The 22,385-nt window shown below is 38.0% G+C and overlaps 1 protein-coding gene across 1 annotated transcript in view; it reads right to left on the bottom strand.

Annotated features, from left to right (window-relative positions):
• Positions 1-5,951: 5,951 nt before the first annotated feature.
• The window catches only part of SEL1L2 (SEL1L2 adaptor subunit of SYVN1 ubiquitin ligase), a 118,735-nt gene continuing 102,301 nt past the window's right edge, over positions 5,952-22,385 (bottom strand). Inside the window, exons 16-17 of the mRNA XM_039874460.1 lie at positions 6,231-6,359; positions 5,952-6,089 (exon numbers count right to left, since the gene is read on the bottom strand). Of these exons, the coding sequence (XP_039730394.1) occupies positions 5,970-6,089; positions 6,231-6,359 (249 nt within the window). The 3' untranslated portion in view covers positions 5,952-5,969. The remainder of the gene's footprint in view (positions 6,090-6,230; positions 6,360-22,385) is intronic.

The raw sequence follows: 22,385 nt of genomic DNA, 5'->3' as shown, positions 1-22,385 counted from the left end.
TGTACTGATGGATGACCAGGGCCTTGGGGCTCAGAAGGCCTAACTCACAAGGCAAATACTTTTTACTGCTTATTTCTGATTTCAGCTGTGGAGGGCCCTTCCCTGCTACCTCAGACTCCTGCTAACTGTGCCCAACATTAAGGGAAGACACAAGTCTTTTTTCTGTCTCAGAGATTTCCTCAAATCTTCTAAGAAACAGCCTGGGGGAAGGGGGTAGTTAATGCATCTAGGGCAATTCTCAGAGGTTGGAGAAGGGTAAGTGTCCAGCCTTCTGTCTTTCAGATGGATAACTCTGGGAAGTAATTTGTGAACTTTTCAGATCTTGATAGAATAGAACCCCCATTGCCTATAGCACTAATTTCAATAATGCACCTTTTTATAGCTTTTAATCCTTCCTGCTCCCTCACTTCTGAGTCCTGAGATCACCTCCCAAATCAACTATCTATACCCAAATCCTTGTCTCAGGCTCTGCTTTTGGGAGACCCCAAACAAAGGCAGAAGGATTCCAGCCAGGGAATCCCCAGGAAAGCCACAAAAGTTCTCCATGGGAGTTGACATGGTGAACTTCCATGTTCACCTGGCACCTTTGTGGGATGACTTTTATGCTGGTTTGGTAAAATTTTCTTTATTCCTTAAACCACACCACACCATTCTTGGCAGAGTGCTTGGGACATTTTAGGTGTTCAGTACCTTGTTGAATGGAAGAATGTGAGGCTCTAGAAAGCAGCTCTTAATCCACAGAGGTAAGGCTTGCCCCACCCCCGCAAGCCTTACCTCTGTGGTTGGCAGGTGAGGCTGCTAACTGCCAGCACCTGCATCTGTCTGCACAGGGATTTCTCTGCTGGCTCCACCTGTCTCTGTGGAGAGTTGGGAGTGCAGAGAGTTAATGCCCCCCTTAAAGCACCCCTCAACCAAGACTGCTGGGAGTTGCGGATACATACCTCAGCTCCCTTGTCCCTTGGGTAGAAGAACTATGAGCTGCACACGAGAGCGCCCCAGTGAACTGAAGTCCAGGTGCTTGATAACCACCCTGCACTGGCTTCCTTCCCTTTCCTATCTCACTTCCTCACTTCTCTACCTATGTTTTCAGAGATTCCTTACCAAATAAACCACTCACACTCAAATCCTTTTCTCGTGAACAGCTTCTGAGAGAACCTAAACAAAAACAATTATATCACTTAGATTGGTAAAGGTATTGGGGGCTTTGTGAAGGTAGGCTCTTTTGTTCCCATAGCATCCATCTCCCTTTCTGCTTGGTTTTAGATCTTTGGATAATGTATAACTACTTGGTCCCATTCAAATTCATCCTGGGGCCTGTATGCTGTATGCCAAGGCAGAACTTCCGCTATGCTGGCTGGGGCAGTCAACTACTTCAGCTGGTTGATTTGCTGGGGCCAGGCTCCAGTGGCCCCACAGCTGTTGCATGAACGTGACATTAATATGACCTCAGACTGCTCAGGAGCCATGGTCCTGGTCTGAATGGCCTGCGACTGTGAAGAAGGGGATGGAATAATGTTGTGGTCCATTTCTGGTTTCCCTTGTCTTTCTCTTTGGGTCTATTAGGAGAAAAGCTCTTTGGAGACACTCAATGCATTTGCTGTGGGTAAATGTGTTCTCTTTGGTAAATGACATGGGAGAACCTGAAAGAATTAGAAATAATGTGAAGCTCATTGAAGTTGCTGAACATGCAACAAAGTAAAGATAATATTCATGGCTAGATAACTTATGAAGATTTATGGAAAAATTGGACCTCTGGGTTTTCTAATCATATATTTTTAAATAGGATAAAATACAGTGTAAAATTAAATTTAAAAGATTTAAAGCCATTAATTTTCTAGGCCATAAGTCTCTAATCAGTAACTCTTGGAGGCTTACCTGAATAGTAGGATAGTTTGGAAGCATCTTCCTCACACTTCATTACCAGGGACCTGGCACCTCCCAATCTAAAGTAATAGGAGAGCGACTCCGATATTAGAGCTGGGAAGGACTGGGTATGTTTTTTGAATAATAAGGTTTAGGAGATACATTAACAGGAGAATGACTATCTTAGTGCAAAAGAGATATCTGATTTTTTTCATACATTCCAATCTTGAGGCCAGTCCACAGTGAAGGCTGCTTTCACCACTCCCCACTCCAAGAATGTGAAATTTCCTGTTTTCCCCATTTGGCAGCAAAACCGTAAGACAGGAGGCTGACAACAACCCATGCTGGAGGCCACTTCTCACAGGAGGACCTCAGTTCCAGAGGATGAGGCAGAGGAAAAGGGTTTATAGGAACTTGGGTTTGGGAAGGAAAGATGAATGAGGATGGGAAGGAGTAGAGAGGGTCAGGGTAGGTCTCCCACAGCATGTCAGGTGTGAGTCTTGAGACATAGGTGGAGCCTGCTCCCAGGGTGCTTCAGGGAAGAGTCCCAATTATCCAGGGACTCTACCTTTTAGCTCAGGTCACTTGAGCTCGGAGCAGAGAGAGAATTGTGCATTCTTCAGCTGCATGCATACATGTGTGTGCGTGTGTGTGTATGTGTGTCCGCGCACCTGGGTGAGGAAGAGAGGACATCTTTTCTTCCCTCCAATCAAACACATGATTTTCTTCAATCTGTAAGATGGGAAGTACAAAGAGAGCCAGGCATGGATCTGGCTAGTCTGTCCAAACCTCATCTTCCAAGGTAAGCAGCTCAGTGTCTGGGCTGCATTTTCCTTCTGCCAATTCTTGTACTGAAATTTATGTAACACTTGGTAGAGTTTTAAACAGTATATTTGTAGTTGGTTAAATATAGCTGCAAATTCTTTGCTGTTTCCCCCACTGAGAAGTAGAATCTAATACTTGACCAACAGAATATGACAGAAGTGGTGTCTGAGGCGAGGAAAGCTGCAGCTTTGCCTGGGTCTCTGGAACACTCTCTGGGAGCCCTGAACTTCCGTGTAAAAATTACTACTATTCTGTATGCCTTGTTTGAGAGGTCACATGTGACACACAGGAATTCTGGTCAATACTCACAGCTGAGCCCAGCATTCCAGCTGTTCCTGATAAGGATGTGAATAAAACTGTTTTGCATTCCCTAGAATAGCCCAACCGCAATGTTAACACCAAGGAGTGACCTCTGTTGATGCACACCCCGCCCAAATTCTTGAGATATAATAAAATGATTGTTGTTTTAAGCAATTAAGTTTTGGAGTAGTTTGTTAAGCGGCGAGTCTAGAAAAGCAGTACAGAGAAAAGAATGTATTTGGAGTTGGTTCTGGGCTTAAATTATAGCTTCATTATTTATTATTATGTAATGACAATATTATGTGATCTTTTTTTAAGAAGTTACACATCTTCTCCCAGCCTCAGTTTCCTCCTGTGTGAAAGGGGTTGTTATATCGACCTCCTGCCTTCACCATGAAGAGGGAATGAGAAAACAGATGGAAACAGCCTGGCGCATGGTGGGTTTCCATGGTGTTCCTTTCTCCCCTTCTCAGCCTCACCACACCCTCCTCTCTGCAGCTTTCTCAGATTCTCAGAGAGGGGACTGCACCAAGTGGCACCATCTGCCCCTGGTTCCCTCAGGACTTTATTCTCTTCTCTCTCTTCCCCATCCACTCATGGCTGTATCTGTTAAAACACACCATTTAAGACTCAGTGGGGGAAAGCATAGAATTCCAAAAGTGTGTTCCTCATAAAATGACCATGGATTCCTGCTCTAGGAAAAAAAAAAATTGTTACTTGAACAGCTACTCCACTTTAATAATCAAGGCATAGAGGAAATTATAGAGTTACAAAAGAATTAGATTTTTTAAGTTTCTCTGATCCACAATCTAACAGTTTTATTGAAGCTATCAGAAGCAGGAAAAGAATAGGGGCTCTGTGTGCCTGGTGGTGTGGAGGCCAAGGGGAGTCAGGGAAGGAAGAAGTGTGTGGGTGTGTGTGTGTGGAATTGTCAAAACCAGGAAATAGAAGCGGCTTAGAGGTGGGACGCTTTTTCTCCCTCGGTCAGTTACCGTGAAGCTGCCCAGGTGCCAGCAGGTGCCCATCCATGCACTGTGGTGACGGGAACTGCTACAGTGGCAGCTACAGAGAAGAGGTCCGGAAATGAACGTTTGAATGATTCTAGTACCCTAAAACACTCATACTTTCAAGGCCTTTGCTCACATTTACTTGGAGGAATTAGTTCAAATGGCAAATTTATGAGCTTATGCCGCCCTTGCTCCTATATTTCAGGCAGTGTTCTCTACACAGCAAGCCACAAAAAGGGTCTTCCTTTCATCTCTGCCTGCAGCTATTTTCATAAGCTTTACCGCAAAGGAGTTCATTTTTCACCCAGACTCGGAGCCAGGACTTATGTACTTTGCCTTCCACACTTTCCTCTTTGTCTGAATGTTTGCCTGTGACATGCCCACATTGCAGACATCTGTGGGAAATAATTGCATAGCCAGCCTGTTCATTAGGCCCTGGCTGAGGTTTGGATGTCTGCTCCTTCCTTGTACATTTCTAGAAACTAATCTGGATCCTTTGGAGCTGGAACTCTAGTAAATCAGGGTTTGTTTCCAGGAAATTCTAAACATTTGGACCTCAAACAGGTCAGGATTAGTTCATGGCCAAATAAATGACTGTGGCTAGTATGTGTATGTGCAATGTTTAAAAAGCACTTTTGAAGTTAGGCTTCTTTAAGCCTCACAACTCTCCAGTGAAGTAGACATTAATTCCATTTTATGGAGGAAAAACTGAGATTTGGAGAAATTATGCCTAAAGTCACAGAGCTACTAAGGGATAGAGCCAGACCTCAAATCCAAGGTTGTTTGGTTCCAAATCCAGTGTTCCCCCATTTCATTCTGTTTTCTGATTCTGATTGATGTTATTAATTAACTCTTTTCTTGTACCTGGGTTGGATTTTCAAGTAGGCAAGCAGGATCTTTTCCCACCAAAACACGTAGCATTTGAGCTGGAGAACTGACTGCAGGGCCCTGAAACCATACAGATTGTTATCAACAGGGCTGTCCCTATATCCCAACCAATTTGCCATGAATTTTTAAGGAGTATTAAAAGTCACCATTTATGGAGTTCATTCTAGATGCCAGGCCCTGTGTTACCTCATTTAATCCTCATACTGACTCTCTGAGATAGGTATTATTTCTTCCCATTTTGCAGATCAGAAAACTGAGATCGAAAAGCTAAAGAAATGTGGAACTGAGATCCAAGCCTGGCCCTCGACATGAGTCATGGGACTCCTTCACTCTGCCCACCCGCCCTGCCACCAGCCTCCCTGGCCCTGCTTTGCCTGTCGAAGATAAAGAACCGGACTCTTTAGCTTCTGTCCCAGGAGGCTGGTACCATCTCCCTCTACGGGTACTTCAAAGGGAATTCCCCAGATAGAATAAGATTCCAAAAAGGAATGGAAGAGAGGGGTGGAATTGCTGAACAGACCCCAAATGATGTTGTTTGCTACACAGTTGCTAACAGTTTTGATAGAAGTCCCTTTGGCAAGGAGTCCAAGTTGGTCTCTCTGGCACACAATGCCACAAGGAGCTTTTGCTCATTAGGGTCATGATGTGGTTCGTAGGATTATTCCCACATGATGGAGGGTCTATTTGAAATTTTTGTCTTTATCAGATTCTGAAGGATCTGTGTTCTTGCCCTTCCAGAACTCCCCCTATGCCCTACCTCAATATATCTGTAGGAGCCAAGATACCCATTTGTTCTCTTGAAAGGTTGTTATAACAACATGAAAATGGGTGGTCTTTATCCCAAACTCAGAACAAGATCATCAAGATGACAAGTTTGTAATAAAGTCTTAGGTGATCAGTTCCCAGCCCCCTAAGAAGTCTGAAATGGTTTCTCAGAGGACAGGTCCCCAGCTTTGTCCATTTTCCATCACAGGCCAGTGTGGGAAATCTGCAGCAGACTCAAATTTGATAAGGAAATTCTTTATTTAGTGAGGATACCTTGGAGTGAAATGGTTCCCATGAGCAGGTTTTCTTGTGGTCCAGATCCTATCCAAAACGATTTCTAAGTAAGAAGATCAGCACAGCAACAATTAAGCCAATCATAAATAAATCCCAGTATGGTCCAAGGGTGTTGTCCAATTTTATCCATTTCCATATCATTGTAAACTGTTGGCAAAAAACATTCTATCAAGAAATTTTTTTCGAGGCCTCCCATTTTATTCAAAACTATCATCTGCCTCCATCCCATCACCCAATGTTGCTCATTGGAGTTTTCAGAGATTTGGGACCCGTTTGAGGCAAACTTACATTAAAAAACAGGACATCTCGGAGGAAATGCACAGTTTCCAGTTTTATGAGGGCAAGTAACACAGGCATGTTCGCTTCAGGACTTGTTTGAGCAGCCATATCATACAATCTCCTAGCCAAGTGAATGTCCTGGAATAGAAGAATGGCTCATGCTCATTAGGTACAGATTCTTTACAGGTAAACAAACAGAAGCCATTGTTTGAAATATCATAATTTATCTTTGGTAGGCAAAATGGCTCCCCCAAGACATTCATGTTCTATGCCTTGGAACATATGACTATGTTATGTTACATGGCAAAGGGGACTTTACAATTGTAATGAATGTCACAGACCTTAAGATAGGAAGAGTAGCCCAGATTACTCAGGTGGACTCAATATAATCACAGGAGCCCTTAACTACAGTTTTCTCAGGGCTGAAGGCAGAAGAGAAAATTGGAGATATATAGAAGAAGTCAGAGATCTTAGGCACGTGAAGGACTCAACCCACCATGGCTGAAGGGCCACATGGGAAGAATGAGAAGGAATGCGGACAGCTGACAAGAAATTTGGGGTCCTCAGACCTACAAGTGCAAGATACTGAATTTGGCCAGCAACCTGCATGAGCTGGGAAGTGGATGCTTCCTCAGAGCTCCTAGTAAGGGACACAGCCTTGACTTAAGCCTGAGACCTTGTGCAGAGGATCCAACCAAGCTCATCCAGATTTCTCACCTACAGGAACTATGATATAATAAATGTGAGATAACTGTGAGATGACATTTATTAAATCTGTGGTAATCTGTTACAGCAGCCACAGGAAACTAACAGTCTCCAAAAAGCTTTCTTGGATTCCCCTAGACCCTATATTAGGTTCGATTCCAATTAAAGGAGCAGGAGAACACTAGGCACTAACATACAGTTCCCTAAAACAAATACAGATAGTAACAAGTACTTAAAGTTCCGAGTTTTCTTCGTAGCACTTGTCATACCTAAAGTTACAGAATTTGTCTCTCTGTCTCCAGGTCCTTGAACCTGAACTGCCTGCTCACTTCTGAATTACCAGAGCTTTATGAAGTGCTGGGTACATAGTAAGATTTTCATAATACTTGTAGAATGAATGAATAAACTGTTTTTTTTTTGTTGTTGTTGTTGTTGTTCTCAAGCTGGAATTTGATTCCTCCAAAGACATTATATTTTTAGGGACTATTTTTTTTTTTAACCATTAACATTTTTTTCCTTTTGTTTTCACCTACTTATGGCTTGTTTTTGTTTGCTTTATTTTTGCTTTGTTTTTCCAAATAGAGTAATGAAAACGCTAAGTAGAGTTGCCTTTGAAGGTTGAAGTACCCTGGGCCTGTCCCAAAATTGTACTTTGCTTGGGTGCCTGTGGATTATTTTCAATAAGAAGGGGAAGAAGAGAGATTTTTCACAAACTGTGGTCATCCAATTTTGTTGTTCCTTTGTTGTTCCTCTTTATCTCTCAGAACTTTAATTCCTAGAGTTCAATCGTTATGAATCCTCAAGGCCTCTGCTAAACTATTTCTTGGGTAGTGTCCTCTCTCAGTTCTGTTCTGCTTGTCATTTCTTAAATTTTCCCAAAGCTTTGTGGTCTGATAAATTGATTTGTTGGAGAGAGGAACATTCTCGCTTAAAATACTTAAACTTCAGTAACATAGTAGACTGTCAAAAAACAAATCTTCCTGGCAACAGAGAAAATAGATGTCATAAAAACTCTAATTTGTGTCTCTAATTCCAACAAATCCAGTACGTGTTTCCTTAAAATGGCTGTGTCACCCTCCACACATGAAAGACATATTGACTTGAATAGTTCAGGGAAAGGCAGCCTTTGTCGGTATCTCAGGCATTCATTCTTATTTGAGGCAGGCAGTAATTTTTAATTTATCTTTTGAGGCACAAATATCACAATTCAGTCACTAGATTCATAATGAAAAATAGCGAGAAGTATCATTAAAGTGGGAGCAGCTCACTCCTTGGCCAGTTAGCCTCACAGTTTGCAATGGGTGGAGGTGGGGTGGAATAGGAAAAGTCTTTAAAATTCCCAAAGAAATTCTTGAACACTTGTGGCTCATTAGTGCAACTCATTTAATACAAATTTTATTACTAGCCTCCAGAAAAGACTCCTTGTTCTTTATTTAGTTAATAATAAATTCGAATAATTCAAACAAAAAATTACCTCTCGATAGTGTTTTCATAATGGCCAAGGTTCATTAAATGCACACCTAACCCACTTACGCTTAACTTTCTTGTAGTATATTTGAGTTAATTCTGCTTTAAATTCAGTGGTTTAGGAGATTATGTAAATCGATCCACAGACTCTTCTAAAATAATGCGTTTCTAACTAAAATGTCAGGTGTGAGATTGGCTGAAACATGACGGAGTGAGAGACGTCCCTAGATCTCTCCCCTTGAAACAACAATAAATTGAACATCTAAAACTCAACAACAACGACAAAAAACCCAAACTGCACACCAGCACGTCTGAGCATGGGATTTGCACAAAAGAGTTACCACAGGTCAGAACCCTGTGTGTCAGCCAGTGGACTGGGAGAAACAAAGAAGCTACCTCTCGCAGCCGAAGCTTCCTGTAGGAGGAGGAGGAGAGGAGAAGGTGTAGTGGCTTTCCTGAGCAGCCCTTTCTGGGAGTGCTGTGAGATCCACGTGGCCAATGGCAGTGCCCAGTCATCAGGGCATAAGGCAGAGAAACCGGGACAGAGGAAAGAGGGGACGGCAGAGAAACAACAGTTGATTTTTACAAGCTGCAGTTGCAAATCTGAGATTGTTCCGCAGACCCCATCCCTCAACCCAGAGGGCCCTTGGCCCCATACCCTCTGAGATGGAATGCCACAGAGCCCCAGGGGAATCTGAGCAAATGCTACCAAAACTGTTGCTAACACTGACAGGGACTGAAACTGAGGGTAGCGAGTGTGATTAAATATCTACAAGAAAATAAAAAGGCATTTTTAAAGCTTTATATAAAGCAGAGATCCAAGAGGCTTAGGTGCCACCTACTGGAAACCAAAAGAAAAATATCTTCTTTGCAACAGGCTAAGGGACATAATAAAATAAATCTTCTTTATGGAAAAAAAGAAAAAAAGCAGAACACACTTCCATTAATGTTAAGATGGAGAAATAGTCCATTACACCATGAACAACCAAGGTGACAAGGCATCTCAAAAAGAAAGAAAAATCTACAGAAAATAAGTTTACAGATATAGAAATATGTGACTTAAATGACAAAGAATTCAGGATGGTACTTCCAAAAAAACTCAGTGAGATCCGAAATGAATCATATCAACCATTTCAGGAATTGAAAAAACAACTAGATGAGCAGCAGAATGAGTTCTTTAGCACAGAGATTGAAACTCTCAAAAGGAACTGAATAGACCTTCTGGAGATAAAGAATACACTGCAAGAGTTGAAAAATGAAATAACAAGCTTGAGAAATAGAGTCGACCAAATGGAGGAAAAGATCAGTGATATCAAAGACAGAAATCTAGAAATAAATCAGAAGGAAGAAGAGAGACCGAAGAATGAAAAATAATAAAAGAGAAATAAAAGAGCTAGCTGATACCATCAGGAGAGGAAACATAAGAATAATGAGAATTCTCGAAGGGGAAGAAAAGGAGCAGGGATTACAAAGCATTTTCAGACAAATGGTTGACGAGATTTTCCCCAATCTAAGGAATGAGCTGGAGCTTGGAATTCAAGAGGTCAATAGAACATCCAATTACCTCAACCAAAAAAGGCCTTCACCAAGACACATTGTATTAAAATTATCAAAAATCAATGACAAAGAGAATTCTCAGAGCAGCCAGGGAAAAGAAGACAGTAACCTATAAAGGAAATCCCATTAGATTATTCTTGGACTTCTCAGCACAAACCTGGCAAGCCAGAAAAGAGTGGAATCAAATAGTCAAACTATGAAACGAAAGGAACTACTAGCCAAGAATAATGTATCCAGCTAAGCTCTCCTTTAGATATAAAGGAGACACAAAGACCTTTCCAGACATACAAAAATTGAGAGAATTGTCAACTACGAGTCCTGCACTACAGGAAATACTGAAATGGGTCAGTTCACCTAAATCAAAAGGACGGAAAAAAAAAAGCATAATTAGGAGTAAGGTGACTAGCAATGGAGTGCAACCTTTACTAGGAACAGGGCATTATAAACTTAAATAAAAAGAGATTTGCTATAGCAAGATAGTAATGAACGTTCAGCATACATAGGGACAAACTGAGACAACAGTGACTGAAAAAGGGAGGTTTCAAAGATCCAAATTCACAAAGGATAATGGAGATAAGGCACGCACAGAAGAAAAGGGACGATTGTATATATATATATAACTATCCTTTACACATACGTAATAGTAACCACATGCCGAAGATTCAGAACTGAAGTATATAACATAAAACAAGAAGGACTAGAGGAGAAACCCACAAAAGCCAACCAAAATAAAGAAAACAGAAACACAAGGACAAGGAAGCAATGGAAACACCGAGCTACCAGAAAGCGAAAGATAAAATGGCTAGAAGAAGACCTCATATTTCAGTAATCACCCTAAATGTAAATGGACTGAACTTACCAATAAAAAAGCACAGAGTTGCAGATTGGATCAAAAAACAAAACCCAACCATACGCTGCCTCCAGGAGACACATCTCAGTTCCAAAGACAAATATAGACTCAAAGTGAAAGGGTGGAAAATGATATTTCAAGTAAATGGCATTCAGAGAAAAGTGGGAGTAGTGGTACTAAAATCGGACGAAATAGACTTCAAAATAGAAAAGGTAAGGAAAGATACTGAGGGACACTTCATGATGATAAAGGGAATCATGCACCAAGAAGACATAACACTTATTAATATCTATGCTCCCAATCAGGGAGCCCCGAAATACATAAATTACTAACAGAACTAAAGGGAGAAACAGACCAAAACACTATCATTGTAGGGGACCTAAATACCCCACTGTCAGATATGGACAGATCATCCAAACAGAAAATCAATAAGGAAATAATATCCTTAAATAACATATTAGACCAACTGGATATAATTGACATCTGCAGATCATTTCATCCCAAAAAAGCTGCTTATACATTCTTCTCTAGCGCACATAGAACATTCTCAAGGATTGACCATATACTGGAACACAGAGATAGCCTCAACAAATATAAGAGAGTTGAAATCATACCAACCATATTCTCTGATCATAATGCTTTGGAACTAGAGATCAACTGTAAAATTGAAGTGGAAAAAACCACAAATACATGGAGATTAAACAATATGCTACTGAAGAATAACTTGGTCAGAGAAGAAATAAAAAGAGAGATAAAGAAACACATAGAGACGAATGATAATGATAGTACAACATATTAAAACTTTTGGGACACGGCAAAAGCAATCATAAGAGGAAAGTTCATATAATTACAAGCTTACCTCCAAAAACAAGAACGAGCCCAAATAAAGAATCTAATGTTTCGTATTAAAAAACTAGGAAAGGAAGAACAAATGAGGCCTAAAGTCAGCAGAAGGAAAGAAATCATCAAAATTAGATCAGAAATAAATGAAATTGAAAATAACAACAACAACAACAAAAACAATAGAAAAAATAAATGCTGGTTCTTTGAAAAGGGTAATAAAATTGACAAGCCCCTGGCTAGACTCACAAAAGAAAAAATAGAAAGGACACAAATAAACTAAATCAAGGATGAAAGAGGGGAAATTAAGACTGACATTGCGGAAATACAAAGGATCATACAAGAATAATATGAAAAAGTCTATAACACCAAATTTAATAACCTAGAAGGAATGGACTAGTACTTAGAAAAATACATCTTCCTAGACTGAGTCAAGAAGAACTGGAAAATCTAAATAGACCTATCAGCAGTACGGAAATTGAAACAATCATCAAAAACCTACCAAAAAGTAAAATTTCAGAACCAGATGGCTTCACCAGTGAATTCTACCAAACTTTCAAAGATTTAATACCTATTCTCATCAAACTCTTCCAAAATATTGAAGATGAAGCAATACTTCCCAACTCATTTTATGAGGTCAATATTACTCTGATACCAAAACCTGGTAAAGATAACACACACAAAAAACCACAGACCAATATCTCTCAAGAACATAAATTTAAAAATCCTAAATAAGATACTAGTGAATATAGCAACATATTAAAAAGATTATACACCATGACCAAGTGGGCTTCATCCCGGAGGCACAGGGATGGTTCAATATATGCAAATCAATTAATGTGATACACCACTTAAACAAATTAAAAAATAAGAATCATATGATCATATCAATAGATGCAGAAAAAGCCTTCAACCAGATACAGTACCCGTTTATGATCAAAACACTTAATAAAATCTGTATAGAAAGAAAGTACCTTAATACAATAAAGCCCATTTATGACAAATCCTCAACCAACATTATACTTAATGGTGAAAAACAAAGCACCTTCCCTCTAAGATCAAGAACAAGGCAAGGCTGTCCACTATTGCCACTGTTATTCAATAGAACAATGAAGGTTCTAGCAAGTGCAATCAGATAAGAGAAAGATATAAAAGGCCTCCAAATAGAAAATGAAGAAGTCAAACTGTCACTATTTGTGGATGACATGATTCTCTATATAGAAAACCCTAAAGACTCTATAAGAACACTATTAGAAAAAATAAGGAAACACAGTAAAGTTTCTGGATATAAAATCAACGTTCCAAAATCCATAGTGTCCCTACACTCTAATAACAAAATGTCAGAAAAAGAAGTAGAAAAATAATTCCTTTTGTAATTGAAAAGAAAAGAATAAAATACCTAGGAATAAATCTAACGAAACATGTGAAGGACTTATATAATGAAAACTATAAGACCCTATTAAAAGAAATCAAAGAAGATACAAAGAAATGGAAAGATGTTCTGTGTTCTTGGATTGGAAGAATCAACATAGTTAAAATGACCTTATTACCTAAGCATTATACAGATTTCATGCAATCCCCATCAAAATCCTATTGGCATTTTTTAAAGAAATAGAACAAAAAATCATCAGATTTGTATGGAAGCACAAAAGACTCCAAATTGCCAAAGCTATCCTGAGAAAAAAGAAAGAGGCTGGAGGCATCACTCTGTCTGATTTCAAATTATACTACAAAGTGACAGTAATTAAAATGGCATGATATTGGCAGAAAAACAGACACACAGACCAGTGGAACAGAATCGAGAGTCCAGAAGTAAACCCATGTTTATATGGACAAATGATTTTCAACAAAGAAGCCAAAAACATACAGTAGAGAAAGGAAAGCTTCTTTAATAAATGATGCTGGGAAAATTGGAAAGCCACCTGCAAAAGAATGAAACTAGACTGTTATCTATCACCACACATCAAAATTAACTCAAAATGGATTAAATACCTGAATATAAGACCCAAAACAATAAAATGCATAGAAGAAAACATAGGAACTAAACTCAAGGATCTTGGACTTAAAGAGGATTTTATGAATTTGACCTCAAAGGCAAGGAAAGTAAAAGCTAAAATAAATGAGTGGGACTACATCAAACTAAAAATCTTCTGTTCAGCAAAAGAAATCATCAACAAGGAAAAGAGACAAACATCCGAATGGGAAAATATATTTGCAAACAACGCCTCTGATAAGGGTCTAATATCGAAAATATACAAAGAACTCATACTACTCAATAACGACAAAAAAACCCAAATGATCCAATCAAAAAATGGGCATAGGATCTGAACAGACACTTCTCCCTAGAGGACATACAAATGGCCAACAAATATTTGAAAGGAAGCTCAACATCGCTAGCTATTAGGAAAATACAAATCAAAACCACAATGAGATACCATCTCACACCTGTTAGAATAGCTATAATCAACAGGACAAGTAATAACAAATGTTGGAGAGGATGCGGAGAAAAAAGAACCCTCATACACTGCTGGAGGGACTGCAAATTGGTACAGCTACTATGGAAAACAGTATGGAGGTTCCTCAAAAAACTAAGAATTGATCTACCATATGATCCAGCAATCCCTCGACTGGGTATTTACCCTAAAGACTTGAAAACTCATATCCGAAAAGATATTTGCACACCGATGTTCATAGCAGCATTATTCACAATGGTCAGGACATGGAAGCAACTGAAATGTCTTATGATAGATGATTGGCTAAAGAAGCTGTGATACATATATACAATGGAATAGTCCTCAGCCATAAGAAGAGATGAAATACTGCCATTTGCAACAATATTGATGGACCTTGAAATAATCATACTAAGTGAAATAAGCCATACAGAAAAGGCTGAAAATCACATGATACCACTTATATGTGGGATATAAACCTAAAAGCAACAAATGAACAGGACAAACAAACAGAGACTCATGGCCTTGGGCAATGGACTAGTGGTTACCTGGGGGGAGAAAAAAAAAGTAAAAAAAAAAAAGTCAGGTGTGCCAAAGTTCTGTCCAATGTTCACATATTCAAAATAGCTTCTTATAATTCAAAGTTATAGAATTCTCCATCAATAAATCATCTAGCCTATGAAAATTATTAAATTATATGATGTAGGAGTTTTTTATCCCTGAATCTTTGGATGTCATCAGAAATTTTTTATACTAGGATGCAGGTAGTCTTTTTAATAATTTTTGTTTTCTTACTATAAATATTCTATGCTATAAATAAAAATATAAATATGCTAGTTAGAGGGAACTTTGAAAATATAAAGTTTAACAAATTTTAAGAACTACCAACAATTATCACCCATTCTTCTCAAATCATTCCACAAATTTCAAGAAGAGGGAATGCTTCCTAATTCCTTTTATGAGGCTACCATTACCTTGATTCCAGAACCAGATGAAGACATTATAAAAAAAGAAAACTATAGGCTGATATCTCTTATGAATATTGATGTAAAAATCCTCAACAAAATATTAGCAAACCTAATTCAGCAATACATTAAAAATATCATACACCATGATCAAGTTTGACTTATTCCTAGATGCAAGTTTGGTACAATATCTGCAAATCAATTAATGTGATACATCACATTAACAAATTAAAAGATAAAAATAAAATGACCATATCAATAGATGCAGGAAAAACGTTCGACAAAATCCAGCATCTATTTATGATAAAAACTCTCAGCAAAGTGGGAATAGAGGGAACATACCTCATCATAACAAAGGCCGTATATGACAAACCTACAGCTAACATCATACTCAATGGAGAAAGGCTAAAAGCTTTTTCCTTAAGATCAGGAACAAGACAAAGATGTCTACTTTCACCACTTCTGTTCAACATTGTATCGGAAGTCCTAGCCACAGCAATCAGACAAGAAACAGAAATAAAACGTATCTAAATTGAAAAGGAAGAAGCGAAACTCTCATTATTTGCAGATGACATGATACTATATTTAGAGAACCCTAAAGATTCCACCAAAAATGTAATCAATGAATTCAGTAAAGTAGCAGGATAGAAAATTAATATTCAGAAGTCAGTTGCATTTTTTATATACCGATTGTGAACTTTCAGAAAGAGAAATTTTAAAAAAACCACTTGCAATTGCATTGAAAACTATAAAATACCTGGGAATCAAATTAACCAAGGAGGTAAAAGACCTGTTCTCAGAAAATTATAAGTCATTGAAAAAGGAAAATGAAGAAGATACAAATAAATGGAAGCATAGACTATGTTCATGGGTAGGAAGAATCAACATTGTTCAAATGGCCATACTACCCAAAGCAATCTATACATTCAATGCAATCTCTATCAAAAGACCAATGGCATTTTTTTCAGAGAGCTAGAACAAATAATCTGAAAATGTATATAGAACCATAAAAGATCCTGAATAACCATGGCAATCTTGAGAACGAAGAACAAAGTTGGAGGTATCATGCTACCTGATATCAAACTATAGTCCAAGGCTGCAGTAATTGAAACAGCACAGTACTGGCTTAACAACAAATACATTGATCAATGGAACAGAATAGAAAGCCCAGAAATAAATCCATGTCTATACACTCATTTAATATGGGACAAAGCAGGCAATGGGATAAAGACAGTCTCCTCAATAAATGGTGTTGGGAAAATTAGACAGATACATGAAAAAAATGAAACTGGACCACTTTCTTACACCATACACAAGAATAGGCTAGAAATGGATTAAAAACTTAAATATAAGACCCGAAACCATAAAACTTCTAGAAGAAAACGTAGGCAATAATCTCTTTGATATTGCTACTAGTAATTTCTTTTCAGATATATCTCCTCAGGCAAGGAAAACAAAAGAAAAAATAAACAAAAGGGACTACATCAAACTAAAAAGTTTTTGTACAGCAAAGGAAATCATCAACAAAAGGAAAAGACAACCTATTGAATGGGAGAAGATATTTGCTTATGATACATCTGTTAAGGAGTTAATATCCAAAATTCATAAAGAACTCATACAACTCAACAACAAAAAAACAAACAATCCTATTAAAAAATGGGCAGAAAACCTGACTAGATTTTTTTCCACATTGGAAATATGGATGGCCAATAGACATATGAAAAGATGCTCAAGGTCACTAATCATCAGATAAATGCAAATTAAAACCACAATGAGATATCACCTCACAGCTATTAGAGTGGCTATCATCAATAAATCAAAGAACAACAAGTGTTGGAGAGGATGTGGAGAAAAGGGAACCCTCATACACTGTTGGTGGGATTGCAAATTGGTACAACTACTATGGAAAATAGTCTGGAGTTTCCTCAAAACATTAAAAATGGATCTACTTTTTGATCCAGCATTGCATTCCTGGGTATTTATCCAAAGAAAACCAAGACAACAATTCGTAAAGATCTATGCATCCCTATGTTTATGGCAGCACTATTTACAATAGCCAAGATATGGAAGCAACCTAAATGACTATCAACAGACAATTAAATAAAAATGTATGGTCCATATATACAATGGAATATTACTCAGTCATAAAAAAATTGAAATCCTACCATTTGTAAAGACATGGATGGATCTGGAGGTTATTACGCTGAGTGAAATAAATCAGACAGAGAAAGATAAATACCACATGATTTTACTTATATACAGAATTTAAGGAACTAAAAGAACAAACTAATCAAAAACAGACTCACAAATATAGAAAACAATCTGGTGATGGCCAGAGGGGAGTGTTGTGGGGGGTGCTGGGAGAAAGCGGTTAAGGGTTAAAGTAGTACAAATTAGTAGTTAATAGATGGTCAGAGGGATGGGGAGCACGGCATAGAGAATGCAGTCAGCAGTGATGTAATGGCTATGCGTAGAGCCAGAGGGAAGATAGAATAATCAGAGGGACAGTTTCACAAATTATATAAATGTCTAACCAATGTACTATATACTTGAAACTAATAATAAAATAAAATAAAATTCTAAAAAAAAAAAGAACCACCACCAACAGAGATCTATTTTATATACATTTTTTTAGCATTCCAGTATTCTTATATATATTCTTATATACATACTTCTAATTTAGGAATTTTTCACTTTGTGTAATATTTTTCTTTTGCTTTCTTAACCTAACAATATAGTTAAAATAATTATACCATCTCCTAAGATAGTCTTTCATCAATAATATTTTTATTTTTAGTGGTCACACAGTGTTTCATAATAATGGCTAATACTTATGAAATATTTTCACTGCATGCCAATCATGACTGTCATTTACTTAAACCTCACGACAATTCTACAAGGCAGATAATATTAACTCCATTTTAAAGATGAAGAAACTGAGGCACAGAGAGGTTAAGTCACTTACCCAAATTCATGTGACTTGTAAGTAGCAGAGCTGAGAATCAAATCAAGAGAGTTTGTTTCTAGCCTGCTCATTTAACCACTAGGCCATAAAATAGCTAACAGAATACTATACTATCACACAATAGTTTATATAACACATTTTCTATTTTGGAGCTTTTTGTTTTTTTGTAGGGTATGTTTCCATAATTAATAAAGCTATATACACACAACCTCCCCCCCAACCCCATTTCTGATGATTTCATTAGATAATAGACATTTATTTCAAGAAAGTATGTGACCATTTCTAAGAGGTGTGTGTTCTGCCTTATATTTCTGAGAGGGCCATTATAAACATCTAACTTTAACTTATCCTTCCCAGAAAATGATTCTATTCTGGTGTTTAAAGCTACAGTTCTAAAACTCCATAGGTGGTCAAACCAGACAAAGGAGAAATAAAAATACTTTGTACCATAATTACTTTTATTTTTGTCAGTTCTATTTATAATTTATTCAGTATATGAAGTTTTTGTTTTTCCTACAGGATTCAGAAAAATGTATTATCAACTAGGTGGTGATATTGTGATTTATAAGAAATATATATTTGATCTTCATCTACAGATCCTGGCTCACAGCTTTCCAAACCCTTGGAATTTCCTAAGTACTGAGAATGATAAAGGTGTCTTTCGTTGCATGAATGAGGTAACTTTTGGAAGCACCTAAGAGTGGGGGCTGGTTGCTAGGAGTACCAACTGTGTAATTAGAGGGTTGAAACTCTCAGTCCTACCCCTAAACTCCAGGGACTGGGACAGGAGAGGGGCTGGAGGTTGAATCGATCACCAAAGACTAATGATTTAATCTGCCATGCCTATGTGATGATACCATCATAAAAACCTAAAAGGTTCATACAGCTTCCTGGTTGGTCAACACATGGAGGTGCTTGGGAGAGTGGCAGACCTGGAGAGGGCATGGAAGCTTTGTGCCCCTTCCCACATACTTTGCCCCATGCATTTCTTCCATTTGATTTTTCCTGAGTTATATGCTTTTATAATAAACCAGTGATCTAGCAAGTAGAATGTTTCTCTGAGTTCTGTGAGCTGCTCTAGCGAATTAATCAAAAAGGGGTCACGGGAGCCTCTGATTTATAGTCAGTCAGTCAGAAGCACAGGTAACAAACAGCCTGTCATTTCTTGGAAGCATTTTCCTCAATCTGTTGAGATCTTGCTTCCAGGTATATCCTCTGTTTGGCCCAAATAAATTATTATAAAAATTCTCTACATATTTTGATGTTCTTATGTCGACAGTGTGGGAACCCCGCATGTTGGAAATTGGGTCTCAGAACACCCCCAAAATAGGCCTAACTATATATACTGAAACCAGTCTCCAATGGATAATTTTCCTCCACCTTTTGTCTTAATTTAGAATAGATTTCCTAGTCATTATCTTAAATTATAAATACTTTCTTCCATTTAACAAGACTGTCCCATTTCTTATATTCTATGTTACAAAAACATTTTAGAATGGTACTTGAAAGCAGTGATTCCTTCTCTTGAATGAACTGTTTCCTACTTTATATACATATTTATAGTACTTTACTTGTGTGAGCATGCCATTTTAGGCTTACACTATAGCTATGGACATGTCTCTTCCGTAATAGACTGTGAGCTCTTTGAAGATTGCATTGTTCTTCTTATATCCCCAGAACCAAGCACAATGCTTCATAACACAAAAGAAACACTTGATAAATAGTTGAGGGAATAAATAAATGAAGAAAAGCAAGGCACAGTACCATGGGTTTAGAAACAGACATCTTTTTAATGAGGGGGTTCATTGACGGGCTTATAATGGGAATGATATTGGAACTATTTGAAAAATTGGTTGGTCTTCAGTGGGCAAAACTGTGTGAGAAGATTATTCCAGCAAATGGGGTGATATAACCAAAGGTCAGGAGGGTTTAGTTCAAAGATTTTTGGGGATAAAAAAAAGTGCCCTAGAAGATATATGGGGAAATAGTGGCATATCAAGCCATTATTATAAAGGTAGGTTAGGTCAAGGAGGGTTTTGAATGCCAGAGCGAGAAGTCTGGACTTCATTAGGCAATAGAAAATCAATAAGATTCTTTTAATTTTGTGTTTCTTGCTTGTATTCGTGTGTGTGTGTGTGTGTGTGTGTGTGTGTGTGTGCACGTGTGCATGTGCCCATGTTTTGAGAGGAGTAAGGTGGTAGGGTAATAGTACCAGAGTTATACTTTATCAAGAATAACCTGGTAGTGCTTTGTCACATGGATATGTATGGATTAGGTAAGGTAATGCTAACAACTGTAACAACCTCCTTAATTTCAATGGCTTAACATATCCAACATGCCAATGAGGGTAGTCCCATTTGGTGGTAAATTTTCTTCATTTGGTAATTGAGGGACCCAAGCTCCATAAAACCAGAAATAAGCTCTGTCTACATCTCAGCTGCCTTAGTCCAGAAATGACAGCTTTGCTTTTATGTTCCTTTGGTAAGAACTAGTCTCAGGGATGTGAAGGGAGCTGGGAAATGTAATATCTGAGGAAGAGACACACGCCAGCAGCAAGATCCCCCTGCTGCCTGAGGGTTACAGGTCTTTGACGGGCAGAGCTCTCGCTGCCACAGATTTAAAGGAGAACGCTAGAATGGGAGGTCTTCTGAGAAGCCTTTACAACAAACCCACATGGGTAGAAATTCAGGCCTGAACCCGGGTACGGACAGAAGGAATGGGCAACAGGATATGGTTGACAGGTTTTGTTCATAGTTAAATTTCTGAAGTACTTCTAAATCAAGTATAAAGTTGTATGAGTTCTTTGTATATTTTGGATATTAGGCCCTTATCGGAAGCATTGCTTGCAAAAAAAAAAATGATCCAATCAAAAAATGGGCAAAGGACCTGAAAAGACACTTCTCCCTAAAGAACGTATAAATGGCCAACGAATATTTGAAAGGATGCTCAACATTGCTAGCTATTAGGGAAATGCAAATCAAAACCCCAATGAAATATCATCTCACACCTGTTAAAATAACTATAATCAATAGGACAAGTATTAACAAATGTTGGAGAGGATGTGGAGAAAAAGGAACCCTCATACACTGTTGGTGGGACTGCAAATTGGTACAGCTACTATGGAAAACAGTATGGAGGTTCTTCAAAAAGCTAAGAATTGATCTACCATATGATCCAGCAATCCCTCTACTGGGTATTTACCCTTAAAACTTGAAAACTCATATCCGAAAAGATATTTGCACACTGATATTCATAGCAGCATTATTCACAGTGGCCAGGACATGGAAGCAACTGAAATGTCTTACGATAGATGATTGGCTAAAGAAGCTGTGATACATATATACAATGGAATATTCCCCAGCCATAAGAAGAGATGAAATACTGCCATTTGCGACAACATGGATGGACCTCGAGATAATCATGCTAAACAAAATAAGCCAGACTAAAAAAGTTGAAAATCACATGATTTCACTTATATGTGAGATATAAACCTAAAAGCAACACATGAGCAGGACAAACAAACAGAGACTCATGGACATGGACTATAGACTAGTGGTTACCAGAGGGCTATAGACTAGTGATTACTAGTGGGGTGGGGGAGGAAGTGGGAGGTAGATGAGGAGAGTGAAGTGGGTAAAGAGGATCAAATACATGGTAGCTGAAGGAAACTGGACTTTGGGTGGTAAACACACAATAGAATATACAGATGTCAAATGATAATGTACATCTGAAAATTATATAATTGTATTAACCAATGTTACCCAAATAAACTTAATAAGAAAATAAATTAATTAAGTATAAATTGAGAAAGACTTGCAGAACAAATTGTGAGTACTTAAATTTCTAAATATACAATTTAGAATTGGGAGGTCCTCTCCCAATTACTCCTCAGTAGTATTTTGTATTCCCATAACAATGGTGCAGTCAGTCCTGGACCACAGTTTAAATTATGAACTTATTGCACTTAATCAGAAGTCAGAAACTGGGGAGTGAGATGCTTCTCAGCGAAGCTAGTAGGATAACTCTCCTGCTCACCCTAGCCCCAATGCCCTTTCCTAAAAATAGATGAGAACAAGTGACCCATTTTTTTTACATTAATTCACTAAGAGTTGATTCATACTTCACTTTCTTCTCCCAGATGGCTTACATAGAGAATTTACAAAACCTGATTCCACATCACACATTTTTAGATTCTCAGAGAAATTCCAGTAATGATATTATACTCATCCTTCCCATTGTTTTGCATGAAGACTGACTAATAAAGAGAATTGTGAAGTGCCTTGTTGAAGAAATTTTTAATTACTCCATGATTTAAATGTTATGAAAACCTGTTCTCCTAATTGTTTTGCTTTCATTAACCATTAC

Source organism: Pteropus medius, unplaced genomic scaffold (assembly GCF_902729225.1).
Source record: "Pteropus medius unplaced genomic scaffold, Ma_sr-lr_union100, whole genome shotgun sequence".
Taxonomy (NCBI): domain Eukaryota; kingdom Metazoa; phylum Chordata; class Mammalia; order Chiroptera; family Pteropodidae; genus Pteropus; species Pteropus medius.
This window is presented reverse-complemented; position numbering and strand designations above follow the sequence as displayed.